We start from the raw sequence: 14661 nt of genomic DNA on the forward strand, positions 1-14661 counted from the left end.
CACGGAAAAAAATTCTTAAGCCTGACAAAGGGCAAACTGACTTTAATTTTCGCCTTAATGATCAGCCAATACTGGCAGTAGACACTGTAGGAACAGAAGGAGACGATGACGCGGACAATCACGATGAGAATCCTTACTTTAACAAAATGTAAATTTAACACAAATAATAAAACTAAAGTTATCCACGGCATTACAGTCTGTCAGTAGTGTTTAGATTAAAATTTAGTGGTCTCTCGGACTTGTCATTTTAAAATGTCTCATAAAAATTTCAATATGGCGCATTCATTTTAGAAATGTCGCATTGACACTAGCTGGTAACGCGCCATTGTCACATTAAGCAATTTGCTTATCCCAATCACTGATATGCCCCCCGATCTTCGATCTCCGGGGCATAAAAAAAGAAAGGGCATGACAAAACCTTGAGTACTATCTTCTCTAGGAGTGTGCTTGACCTTTGGACCCCAAAATCGATAGGGAACATCTTCGTCCCATGGATAGTCCATAATTATGTATGATATGGTGACTGTAGGTGGAAATGGAAAGGATAATGCTTTAGAGCCCGGAAACCACTGCGTCTACAGAGACATCCTGATTCCAGTATAACCACAGGTATCCTCTTCTTGGTATAAGGTGTATGTGCACCAAGTTTGTTAGTCCTAGCCCCAACAGTTCAGTCTATATCCTGCCTACAAGGTTTTCCTAAGTAATAGTACGACCTTGAAGAAAAGGAATCCTCCACATGGCATGAGGAATATGTGTACTAGTCGTCGACCATCGAAAAGCTTCCGATGGCGACAAATGATAGCTGAAATCTGACATCGATAGTTGGTAAACATTTATTATTGTGCCTATTCTAATCTTCGTTTTTTGTTGTTTTTTTTTTTATTTTCAGAACAGGCGAGAACTCTATAATCATGATAATTATTGAGTGTTTTGAGCAACTAAGAATACAACCTTATGAATCTATGATGCTATATGTATACATATTGTCAAGTACACAATTTAGTAAAGCACATGCAAAGACTGTCATTATATGACCTTTAAACCTTGGCCCATTTTTGTATAAGGATTACGTAGTCAAAGTATTGTAACACATTTTTTCTTACTGTTCTGTCGTCTTTTCTTCTTTCTTTATTTGTGAGTGCTTGTTGTATAGATATTGTATAGATATTGTTTTACCTATAAAATACCCCATATCTACTGGTTAGATTTACTCATTAAAAAAAGATAGTGTACAATGGTTGACGACGCAGAGATCTATCCGTATTCTGGTGCAACACGTTCTGTTGTGTGGATCTATTATGGATCTCAAAAAAACAACAAAAAAAAGGACCGCCTAGCAAACAAAACCACAGGAATCGGCAGATCTACAATTTAACGTAGGTCGGGGGTTTGCTTACATCATAGTTTGATGTATTCATCAATGTCACTGCTTGATCTGTCTTGTTCATAATGATACAGAATACATGTTCAGCTGCGCTCGCTCAAATGACATCACCATCAGCATTAGTCCGAAATATCTGACGTTTTCCTGGATTTTTTATGATTTTGATATTTTCCTGGCACAGTAAATATCAAAATCATAAAAATGCCAGGAAAACGTCAGATATTTCAGACTACGTCTGACAGCATATTATCGTTGAAACGGTATCAGATTCTGAAACTGAGCGGTGCTTGGATCATAATATATGAATACACATCATGTATATTATGACCCGAGCACCTGTGAAATAGAACGAAATAGACAGGTTGGGAACATCTCCCCTATAGCGAGATATTCTCGCTAAAACACAATTATCCCTCTTTAGCGAGAAACAAACATTACCACAAACAGGTGTTTTTGCGTCTTTATTGAAAATAATGTCAAATCCCATGCAACGTTGAATAAGTGTGACACGCACTGAACATGATGCGAATTGTTTCTATGAAATTGACAACATAGTCATGAAATTGCATGTCAAAGTTGCTGTGTAAGAGGGAAGCAGTCTGAAATCCAATATACATTGTGAGTGTTTTTGTTTTGATTAATATCAGACATTTTAGCACTTTTTCTTCTTTTCACGTCAATCACGAAGAGATGTACTCCACGGGTGTTTTTCTCGGTTGTACGGGATATATTTATTCTCGCTAGAGAGGGATAATCGTGCTTTAGCGAGAATATCTCGCTATAGGGGAATACCTAATAAAGGGGCTAGCGACGTCCTTTGGATAAGACGTAGGTAGAAATAACTAGAAGTTTTTACCGAGCAAAGCTCGGACGGGCCAAAGGCCTGTCCGCGAAGCAAGGCTCTAAAGGTAACACGTATGTAAAAGAAAAAAGTCAAAATCAGCAAAAGAAAAAGAGACAATCTCTATATACGTTCACTGAAATTTTCGTGATCCATATGGGCGCCGCCATTTATTTTTTCATTACCTGCTTCAACAGTTATTCGTGTTTTATTTTGAATGCCAATAATAGAAGACTCTGACATGCAATTCGTAATTTAAACACTCAGTTTGTTCAAAGTGAATAGTATAATTATCATTGTAACAGGTTTTAGCAAATAATTACATATAAAACCGTAATACGACTAAATAGATGAAGGAGTTCATGAGTTTCTTTAAATAAGAATATACGATAAAATTACGGTTACATTTTTACCATTTTGAATTTATTGGTTAATTTTGTTTAGTTTTATAACGGCCTTTTTCATTGCATACGGAATGTTTTATTGTTGTTTATAATTGTTTGCTTTGAAAAAGAGAAAAAAGGTTGAGGCTAAATGTGACGTCACAATACACAGTTTACGTCGCCTTGTGTTTTATTTCCCGCGTTCAATGAATAGGCGGATCCTGTAAAACTGTTGTCCCCATATAAACCCCTTTAATATTGAGATGTTACTGAGTTTTTAGCGTAAGGAAAATTTCATTAAAAATATATATTTTTAAATGAATCATAACGGAATTATGATTACCACTTGGGACACTCCAATGGACATTACATGCTTCGCTCGGTCCAACGGTCACACCGTATACATATTAAAATGATATGGTCAATGGGATTACTCTAAAAAAAATTAGGTTTACTACACAATATTGATACAAACCATTTCTGTTATTTTGAAAACATCGTTCCTCTCGCGCGCTGATGGTGTGAATCGTCGTACACACTACGTTTGTAATAGGTAATGAGAGAATATGCTTGTTTCAAACGCTTGAGAAATTATGACTAGAGTAAAAATATTATCTTGAACAGGGTAATGTCTGGTTTGTCTCTTGTATTAGATTTGTTTTCACCGATTACTTTTAATGTATTAAACGCTGAGCATTTGTCAAAAAGATAATTCATTTCAACTTTGACGACGATTTCTTTGAATATTCAATGTAAGAGTTGTCTAAATTTGTTACAAAACAATATGGCCGCGCCCATTAACTCTGACCGTTGAACATTCCTCAATATCGCGTATCGATGACATGATTATGAGCGGTTGTAAAATTATATTTTATTGCCATTAGCAACCAATCCGTTTATCATATGTAACTATGTCAGGGATTATTTTTTACCAAGTGAAAAAATCTTTAGACAAGCTCTTGTTTCAAAACTTTTTAAAGAGGAAATGCGGACTCCATGAGCAGCGATTTTACACGAAAGGATCAGAAAACATTATGAACGTGTTTGATAGAAAAGCAAAGCGACTTCAAAGAGATAGATCTACTCAGCTGCCAAATTTTGAGGATGCTCAATATGTAAAAGACGAGGTACATGTACAAAACAATTTTTTTCGCTAAGCCTATCGCACAGACATGTCGGACAAGAAATGAGGATCCCATATTCATCTAATGATGAATTTTTAAAAAAGACAACAACAGTGAATTATCAATTGCATATGAAATCCATTAGCCATGTGTATTGTTCACTGCTTTGTGAGACTGTCGGTGGAAATAAAGCGGTAAAGTGTCGTTGATGCATTCAACAGCTGTTCAATATTGAGTCGCTAAGTGCCAAAGCAGGAGAGGATATCTCCTTGCATACCTATTATTATGTCAATGGGATTTTCTAAAAGTAGATGTTTAAAGACAGTATGTGTCATGTATACTGCAGACTACCAAAGTCTATGACTAAAAAACTGAAAGTTCTTTTTAAAAAATATGATTTATTTTCAAACATTTACTGACCATCAGTCATTTCTAATGCAATGGCATGTATAATTTCACTATAAGTCACTAAACATACAAAACATAATTTAAGTTACTTTTAAAATCTAGTGATACCGGATATTCATTCGATATTACTGTAACTTTCAAAAGAAAATACAATGGAAGCTACTATGCCTAGTATAATACACGAAAATTTGATCAATGACTTTCTGGGGATGTCTTCCGGACAGTCTAAATGAATCTCTCACTTAGTTTGTTATCTTGTGCATGTTATGTAGGAAAGTTTATTGAGAAGATCAAAGGAAATTTAATCAGACTGCCTCTATTTTTAATTCTTTACAACAGCATATCTAGTACTACAAATATGGATGCTGGGGAATAATTTCTTCCTTATTACCAAGATCTTCATATAACAGGGTTTTTTATAAAAAAGATTTTTTTTATTTGCTTTAATTTTATCAAACTTAGTTATGATTTTTTAAGATGCATGTATTTATGTTAAAAGACATTGTCTTGTTATTCAGATTGGATACAGAACCTATGATAGACTCTTGGATATCAAAAGGTAATACAATCTATTATACAAATATCAAATTAAATCGTAAATTGCAATATATTGTGTATTTGTTCTAAAACTATTGCTTGTGAAAGTATTGATCAATATAATCATGGCCATTGTGATTTTTACATTTAGATTAGCTAAAAATCATTTATCAAAGAGTGTATCATTTGAATTTTGAAAATTCCTTGTCAAACAATGACTATGTTCTTTCTGATAAATGGTACCCTTGGAAGTTTTACTTTCTACCTATATATTAAATACATAATCATGTAACAGGAAGGGAGAAAATGCCATGAATCAGACCAGGATTCAAACCTAGGTCCCTAGTGTATCTCTAGTCAAGTGCTCTCTAGCCAACAGCGAATGAACCCATCTGACCGCCACATTCCTCCCTCCTCAAATGTCTTAACACCTTGAAGACATCAAGCCATGATCTTCATCCCCTAACAGACATTTTCACCTGTCAGTTTCTGGGGCTGGTCTTTGGCACCATACAGTAAAAGAAAATGCAATGGACCAGACCAGAATTCAAACCCAGCTTCCCTGAATATCTGGTCAGGTGCTTTAGCAACTGAGCTCTCTAGCCAACCTGTCTGACCACCACACATTCATGAAAATCATTATTTCATCGTCTATATTTCTGTGGTGTTGTAGAGAGTTTGATGTAGGGCTAAATGATTTATTTCACCATCTGTTTATCAGGCTAGATTACTTATTTTATCTTCTACCTTTCTGTGATATCATAGGGAGGTCGATATCAGGCAAGCTAATTTATTTTACCTATCTTTCTGAGATTTTGTAATTGATTTTGATGTTTGGCTGAATAATTTATTATGCCCCCCTTAAACAATGGGGCATATTGGTTTGGACCTGGGGGTAGACCAGGTGTTGTCCACTCAATATCTTAAAAACCCTTTGCTTGACAGACATAACATAAGACTTATAATGCTAGTTTCCCTAAATAGTGGATGATCTGTATTGATTTAAAGATCTCTAGGTCAGAGGTTAAGGGTCAATCTGCTCTAGATATAGGACGATATTTTCCTGTTAATATTCTAAGAACCCATTGCTTGACAGACATCAAACTTGGTACATTAGTTTCTTCTAAGAAGTAGATATTCCCTATTGATTTTTAGGTCAGAAGGTCAAGGGTCATGATGAATATAGTAAGGTATTGTCTGTTCAATATCTTTAGAATCCTTTGCTTGACAGACATCAAACTGGTTCTACATAAGGCATAGATGTCCCTATTGATTTTGAGGTTACAATTTAAGGTCAGACCAGACATAGGAAGATATTGTTTGCTCAATATCTTGAAAACCCTTTGCTTGATGGACATTAAACTCTGTGTATTGGTTCCCTCTAAGAATAAATGTGCCCTATTGATTTTGATGTCAAGGGTCAAACTGAATATAGTTAAATATTATCTGCTCAATATTTTGAGAACCCTTCTTTTGATAGTTATCAAACCTAGTACAATGTTCTACCTAAGGAATAGATGACTCTTCTTGATTTTGAGGTTACAAGGTCAAAGGTCAAACTACTTTGAGCATAAGAAGATATTATTTGCTCAATATCTTGAGAACCAATTTACTTGACAGGCATCAGACTTAGTACACTGGTACTCCCTAAAGAATAGACAGCCCCCATTAATGTTCAAGTCACAAAATCAAATGTCAGGACTCAACAGACTGGTCATTTGGTAATATCTGCTTAGTATCTTGAGAGATCAAACTTACTAGTATTGTGGTTGCCCCTGACTAGTAAATAACCAATATTTTTTCACTACATGTATCATTATAGACATTCTGAAATTAAAAGTAATACTTTTCAATATTTTCACATGGGGGTGGGGCATATGTCATTGTGTGTGTGTTTCTAAAACAAATTCTTATTTTGTCTTCTGCTTATCTTTTTATATTGTTGGAAGTTGAATGTAGGGCTAGATAATTTGTTTCATCCTTTATCTTTCTGTGATGTTGTAGGGAGTTTGATGTAGGGCTGGATTATGTAATGTTATCACTTAAATTTCATGAGACCTTGTTTACAGGAGGATACAATAATGTAATTATTCACGAGAGATATCTTCCGTGAATCATTTTTATTAGCTCACCTAAGCCAAAGGCTCAAGTGAGCTTTTCTGATCAAAAGAACAAGGTACGATTGTATACATAAAAAGGCCCAAAAATTTTCTCTCTTTAAAATGTGTCTGGAATTAACCCTAATCAGTGTTTTAAGAAAGTAAGCCAGGTATACTATGTTAACAAAATCAGAATGATATTCCTAATTGGATAGCATTATCACATCATGAATAAGACATTTCCCGCCTTTTTTTCAAAATCAGCCAGAAAATTGTCAAATCTCATACAGATTATTGTTCAGGAAAAGATGTGCGCATTTGTAGAGCAAAATGAAAATGATATATATTGTGTATTATTTTAAGATGAAAAACATGCTTGAATATGAATTTGCTCGACGCATGCGCTGTATGTTTCCTGAAAGGAAAACCACCTGAATTTGTGGATATTTTAATTGAAAATGGCATTTTTGCAATTTTATGCCAACTTCAAGCTCTAGTCATAATGACACAAATCATCTTGCTGATCAAACTGAGCGGATTTGGGGTTTGCTAATATATTCCTTATTTGAATGCCAGGGTTTGTCAGCTCCAAGTGAAATCATCGATATTTTGGGCCAGATGACTTTAGAAACTGTACCTACTTCTTTGTCCGTTGTCTGTCGTCATGGTCATGGTCAGCATCAGCGTCGTAAACTTTTCACATTTTCGACTTCTTCTCAAGATCCGCTGGGCCAATTTCAACCAAATTTGTCACAAAGCATCCTTGGGTGAAGGGCTTTCAAGTTTGTTCAAATGAAGGGCCATGTCCATTTCAAAGGGGAGATAATCACAAAAATGCAAAAATAGGGTGGGGTCATTTAAAAATCTTCTTCTCAAGAACCACTGGGCCAGAAAAGCTGAAATTTACATGAAAGCTTCCTGACATAGTGCAGATTCAGGTTTGTGCAAATCATGGCCCCCGGGGGTTGGATGGGGCCACAATAGGGGATCAAAGTTTTACATACAAATATATAGAAAAGCTGAGATTTACATGAAAGCTTTCTGACATATTTCAGATTTCAGTTTGTTAAAATCATGTCCCCCAGGGGTAGGATGGGGGTCACAAGGGGGGATCAAAGTTTTGGATACAAAAACAATGTATATAGGGAAAATCTTTAAATATGAGCCAAGGTGACTCAGCTACATGTAGGTGAGCGATGTGGCCCTTGGGCCTCTTGTTGCTTATAAGTCTTCTATATTTAAGAGTTTATTTGTGAGAACTTTACGATTGACGACTCAGTGAAATTACGTGTAATGTTGTAGGGTGATATAAGGCTGAATAATATACCCATCAATGTTTTTTTATACTGTGGATTTCACAGAATGTGGTCTGATTTTCTGGATCACCACACTGTGGTTTTCTGATTCTGTATCCTCCGAAACTGATAATGTCACAATGCATCAGTGCAACGTTTTTTGTGAAAAATATTGACCGTGTCAGAAACAAAACTGTGTACACAAAATATAATTTCACTACATGTATCTGTATTTTTGATAATTTGGATTACATTGATTGCGTCTCGTGTGATCTGATGATCCGTGCCTGTCAACTCAACATGATCCGACTCTTCGGATGAAGTTACCGTAGTAATAATATAGATGAATCCTTTATCTTTCTGTGATATTGTAGGGAATGTTAGGCTAGAAAATTTATCTCACCCTCCATCTTTCTACAATGTTTTAGGGAGTTTGATGTTGGGCTGGATCTAGGATGTGGCCTTGGTTATGTTTCCCGCCACATTCTTAAGGACACCATCAAGCTTCTATACCAGTGTGAAATGTCAGAGAAACTGCTGGTAGGTCAACCAGTTGAATTATGAAAAATGTGATTGTATTTTGATAACAGGTACAGGAACTTCAATATGAAGTTAACTAAAACTAAATACAGTGATGATAATATTATCTTATATTTATATAACAAATCACATTTTCCTCTATGAACCAACTAATTTAAGTGCGACACACAATCCGTTCATATATGTTGATAAAAGGCAGGGTGAGACGAAGTGTGATGTCATGTCCATTTGTTCACATACGTCACAATATTAACTACTGTGACAAAGGATAGGAGTTCGTTTTATGCAACAAAATAGAAGCAATGTAAATTAACAGTGTGTTAGTAAATGAATATAAATATAAGAAATGAACAGCAATTTTGAGCTGTTCATGGTCAATATGAACGGATTTGGATTTGAGGCAAATTTGATATTGACCATGAACAGCTCAAAAGTGCTGTTCATTTCTTAAGTATACCTACATTATTTTTGACTGGATATAGATATTACATGCAATTGATGTGTATTTCGTTTAAAGTGTTCATGACTCATCAATATTTAACAGAGAAAAGGACAGATTTCTCCAGAAGTACCTACACATAAATTAATTGTTGATGAGGAATTCTTACCTTTCAAAGATGAATCTCTTGATGTGGTTTTCAGTAGTTTAAGGTGAGTTGTGATTAGTGTGTGATAATCAGTGTAAGGTGAGTTGTGTGTGATAATCAGTGTAAGGTGAGTTGTGATTAGTGTGTGATAATCAGTGTAAGGTGAGTTGTGATGAATGTGTGATAATCAGTGTAAGGTGAGTTGTGATTAGTGTGTGATAATCAGTGTAAGGTGAGTTGTGATCAGTGTGTGATAATCAGTGTAAGGTGAGTTGTGATTAGTGTGTGATAATCAGTGTAAGGTGAGTTGTGGTGAATGTGTGATAATCAGTGTAAGGTGAGTTGTGATCAGTGTGTGATAATCAGTGTAAGGTGAGTTGTGATTAGTGTGTGATAATCAGTGTAAGGTGAGTTGTGATCAGTGTGTGATAATCAGTGTAAGGTGAGTTGTGATGAATGTGTGATAATCAGTGTAAGGTGAGTTGTGATTAGTGTGTGATAATCAGTGTAAGGTGAGTTGTGATCAGTGTGTGATAATCAGTGTAAGGTGAGTTGTGATTAGTGTGTGATAATCAGTGTAAGGTGAGTTGTGATCAGTGTGTGATAATCAGTGTAAGGTGAGTTGTGATGAATGTGTGATAATCAGTGTAAGGTGAGTTGTAGTCAGTGTGTAGTATTACCATTTCATAAACATGACATATCATTTTGAAATAACAAACTCAAAATGTGAAAACAATGCTTGTATCATGCTACATCATAGTAAAAGATCTATTAAAAGTGTCCTTCTATATATTCAAATACTGAAGGTATTGCAATTTGTGACAAACACCTTATTGTATTTGTCCTATAGTCACAAACTAGAATGAATATATGGATGAGTTTTCTGTAAAGACTAAATCCAAATCTAGCCCACTAAGACTTTTTTTAGCCGAGTTGCAACGAAGTTGAACTCGGCTATTGGTTTGGTGATGCGGGCGGGCATCAACAATTGGTTTCCGGATGATAACTCGAAAAGTTTACAATCTAATCAAATGAAACTTTGACATATTGTTGGGTACCAGGTAAGGAAGACCCCTATTGATTTTGGAGGAAAGTGGTCAAAGGTCAAGGTCACAGTGACCAAAAATACAATGAAAATTTCAGAAAAATTTGGTTTCCGGATGATAACTCAGAAAGTTTAAATACGAATCAAATGAAACTTTGAGATGTTGTTGGGTACCAGGTAAGGAATATCCTATTGATTTTGGAGAAAAAGGATCAAAGGTCAAGGTCACAGTGACCGAATATAGAATGAAAATTTCAGAAATATTTGGTTTCCAGATGATAACTCAGAAAGTTTAAATCCGAATCAAATGATACTAATAGATATTGTTATGTACCAGGTAAGGAAGACCCCTATTGATTTTGGAGAAAATAGGTCAAAGGTCAAGGTCACTGACCGAAAATAGATTTAAAATTCAAAAACAAATTTGGTTTCCAGAGGATTACTCGAAATTTTTATAATTGAATCAAATGAAACTTGGATATATTGTTGGATACCAGCAAAGCAAGGCCCCTATTGATTTTGGAGAAAAAAGGGTCTAAGGTCAAGGTCACAGTGACGGAAAATAGATTGAAAACTTCAGACAAATATGGTTTCTGGACAGTAACTCGAAAAGTTTAAAACTGAAATTAGTTCTTCACAATAATAACTAGTTCTAATTGTAACGGGGACCGTTACATATGTTCCCCAAACCTCCCCCAATTCAAAAGTGATGTCATTGTAAACCTATAGCAAAAACTCATTTTATTTTAGTCTTTAATTACATGTAGTACATTCAATATGGTCATTTCAGTACATTCAATATGGTCATTTCAGTACCAAGAAATGAAAGAAAGCGTTGCACGCGCATGCACGCGCACGCGTATACGATTCCGCACTTTTGTTGATGTCATTCAACAGGAATTTGTATCATATACCCACAGTATGAATTTCTAAACGTTTCCATCAAATATAAGGAAGTTATAGCGATTTTAAAATCGTCCAATCAGAATTCAGCACACGTGCATGCACGTGCAGAGCAGGAATTCTAACCACAGCTATTTGTAAGGAGTACCAACACACATCTAAACCCCTAATATTAATATAATTTGATGAAAAACAAAAACGTTATAGTTCTTCAAAATTTAACATTTGAAAAACAATACACGCGCATGCGCGTGTGCATTGACATTTTTTGTAACACTAAGATATAGATAAACATATTATCTACCTATACTGTGAATATCAACTCATTCGCTTCATTAATAAGATAGTTACAAACGTTTTAGTATTATCCAATCAAAAAGAAGCGCACGTACACGCGTGTGCAAATTGGTAATTTTGACCATGCAAATCAGTTGAAGATCTCAATAATTACCTATGATATGAATATCAAGCCATTTCAATGAACAACAAAAAAGTTTCCAAAGTTAGTGTACGAAAATTTGTGATGCACGTGCATACGCATGCACGCGTGTGCAGACAAAATGAATATTATTTTTCACATCTACAAATGATATACTATCATCCTATCAAGGTTTAATCTCGATCCCGTGTGAATATCGATTTCGTAAATTTTGTACCAAAATTGCAATGCACGTGCGTGCCCATGCATGCACGTGCAGACAAAATGACTATCGTTCTGCACATCTACAAATGCTATACTATCATCCTAGAAAGTTTCATATTGATCCCTTTTGTAGTTTCTGAGAACACTCCCGGACAAAAAAGTCCAGAGAAAAATAAGAATAACTAGAAATGATCTCGTTGCGAGCAACGAATAGGTCTTCCGTCCAATTTCTGACGAGATAGGACCTTGACTGGAAGAATTCAATTTGTGAATTAGTGAAGAACGACTATACATGAAAGAAATAAACACATACATGTAAGACGTTGATTTATCAATTGTAAACAATTGCGGTTTTATTTCATTCACTTTCAAGTATCTCAGTAGTCCATAAAACGACTAAAAATTCCAATTGAACCATGTAGGAACCCACACTAAAAATTTCCATGAAAAATACTGAGTTTTTGGACAACTTCCGGTTTCGAACAACCAACTTCCGGTTTCAAAAAACCAACTTCCGGTGGAAATGATATGACTTATTACACTCTATTAAATAATTTTATGAGGATTAGAATTTAAAAAATGAAATATATATTTTTATGGTACTTCCGCCGGATGACGGAAGTGACAGCAAGAAAGTTGAAACACGTATGTCACATCTACAAATCACTATCTAACTTTCCTGAAAGCTTCAAGACTCAATCTTTGAGTAGTTATGAGAAAACACTTGGAGAAAAAAACCCGGAAATCGTACATATTTAATGAACGGAAGTGAATTTTGAAAAAACAACAATAATTCACTATACTCTGAAGATGGATAATGTCAATTATATATTTGAAAATCACAAAAACACTTGCTTTATAAGCGAGAGATATGATAGCAAAGAAAAACCATTTTTCCGAAGTTTTTCTCAAAAAACCGGAAGTTGCTGGTTAAACTTCCGGTAAGACTAACATTTTCTGAAACGCCACAAGAGACCTAATTAATCTATGCAAGTTTTGTTTCAAAAGCATAATTTTGAAATTTGGCGTTTCTTTTGTTCACTTCCGGTAACGGCTGGAAGTGACGGATGATAATGATAAACCTTTATTACAGAGCTACAAGTCACCATCTATCATCCCTGAAAGTTTATAGACTCAATCTTAAACCGTTTATGAGAAAACGCCCGGACAAACTATCATTTGAAAAAAGAAATTCGCCCGCAACTTGTGACCGGAGGTGAATTTTGAAATAGTGGTGCAGGGTTCTTTTGAGATGGATAATGTCAATAATATCTGTAAATATCGTATTAAATGGTTCATAAATAAACAAGATATACGAGGACAAAGAAAGACCGTTTTTTAAAAGTTTTTCTCTGAAAACCGGAAGTTGCTGGTTAAACTTCCGGTAAGTCTAATATTTTCTGAAACGCCGAAAGAGACCTAACTAATCAATGTAAGTTTTGTTTCAAAAGCATAATTTTGAAATTTGACGTTTCTTTTGTTCACTTCCGGTGACTGCCAGAACTGACGGATGGCAATGATAAACCTTATTACAGAGCTACAAGTCACCATCTATCATCCCTAAAAGTTTGAAGACTCAATCTTTAACCGTTTATGAGAAAACGCCCGGACAAAATGTCATTTGAAAAACGGAAATTCGGCTGTAACTTGCGACCGGAAGTGAATTTTGAAAAAGGATTAAAGGGTACTCCAGAGTTGGATAATGTCAAAAATATCTGTAAATATCGTAGTAAAAAGTTGATAGATAAGCGATATATGCGAAGACAAAGAAATATCAATTTTTCGAAGTTTTTCTCTAAAAACCGGAAGTTGTTGGTTAAACTTCCGGTAAGTGTAACATTTTTTGAAACACCGAAAGAGACCAAATTAATCTGTGCAAGTTTTATTTCAAAAGCATAATTTTGAAATTTGACGTTTCTTTTATTCACTTCCGGTGACGGACGGAAGTGACGGATGGCAATGATAAACCTTATTACAGAGCTACAAGTCTCCATCCATCATCCCTAAAAGTTTGAAGACTCAATCTTTAATCGTTTATGAGAAAACGCCTGGACAAAATGTCATTTGAAAAACGGAAATACAGCCGTAACTTGCGACCGGAAGTGATTTTAGCAAAACCAAAAAAAGACCGTTCTAAACAATTCTATTTTACATCTTTCCTGAAAGTTTCATGAAAATCTATCCAACCGTTTTTGAGAAATCTCGTGCACAAAATCGGTAAGAAAAAGAACAATAATAATAATAACTAGACACGATCTCGTTGCGAGCAACGAGTAGGTCTTCCGTCCGATTTGTTGATGCACTCGGAGTTAAAAAAAAAAAAAAAAGACAAATGAGTCCCAATTTAGTTTCCGACTTTAAGACACTTTAGATATAATCAATTTTTCATATCATAAGCTTCTGAAGCAAAGTTGCGGTGAAATTCGTTTGAAATTCGACTCTCCAGGCGAGCCGTAAGGCCCGCGGGCCTATTTCTTGATGTCATTTGTTAGCCCTCTATAGACTCAACAACTTTAGTTCTATATGTCTTTACAAAATATTTACCTGTAAAAAGTTATTGAGATCGACCGATATCGACAAAAAATCGACTCTACAGGCGAGCCATTAGGACCATAGGCCTATTTCTTGATATCAATTGATAGATCTCGATAAATTGAACAACTTTTGTTCAATATGTCCTTACAAAATATTTACCAGTTACAAGTGTTTGAAATCGACTGATATCGACAAAAATCGACTCTACAGGCGAGCCATGAGGCCCACAGACCCATTTTTTGATATTGATCGATAGGTTATGACACATTGAACAACTTTTGTTCAATAATGCTTTTCAAAAAATATGTCGTTTTAAAGATATGAGGCGTCAAAT

At 35.1% G+C, this 14661-nt stretch overlaps 2 protein-coding genes across 5 annotated transcripts in view; one reads left to right on the forward strand and one right to left on the reverse strand.

Annotated features, from left to right (window-relative positions):
• LOC125649736 (mis18-binding protein 1-like) overlaps nt 1–3137 on the reverse strand; it is a 71131-nt gene extending 67994 nt beyond the window's left edge. The window contains exon 1 of the mRNA XM_056165013.1: nt 3087–3137. Within this exon, the coding sequence (XP_056020988.1) occupies nt 3087–3089 (3 nt within the window). The 5' untranslated portion in view covers nt 3090–3137. The remainder of the gene's footprint in view (nt 1–3086) is intronic.
• A 235-nt stretch (nt 3138–3372) lies between these two features.
• LOC125649740 (arginine-hydroxylase NDUFAF5, mitochondrial-like) overlaps nt 3373–14661 on the forward strand; it is a 55816-nt gene continuing 44527 nt past the window's right edge. For 2 of the 4 annotated variants that reach the window (XM_048877463.2, XM_048877464.2), the window contains exons 1-4: nt 3373–3738; nt 4662–4702; nt 8503–8614; nt 9159–9265. In XM_048877463.2, the coding sequence (XP_048733420.1) occupies nt 3523–3738; nt 4662–4702; nt 8503–8614; nt 9159–9265 (476 nt within the window). In that variant the 5' untranslated portion in view covers nt 3373–3522. The remainder of the gene's footprint in view (nt 3739–4661; nt 4703–8502; nt 8615–9158; nt 9266–14661) is intronic. The other 2 variants (XM_056165029.1, XM_056165030.1) reach the window with 1 other exon arrangement.

The sequence above is a fragment of the Ostrea edulis genome, chromosome 5 (assembly GCF_947568905.1).
Source record: "Ostrea edulis chromosome 5, xbOstEdul1.1, whole genome shotgun sequence".
Lineage (NCBI taxonomy): Eukaryota > Metazoa > Mollusca > Bivalvia > Ostreida > Ostreidae > Ostrea > Ostrea edulis.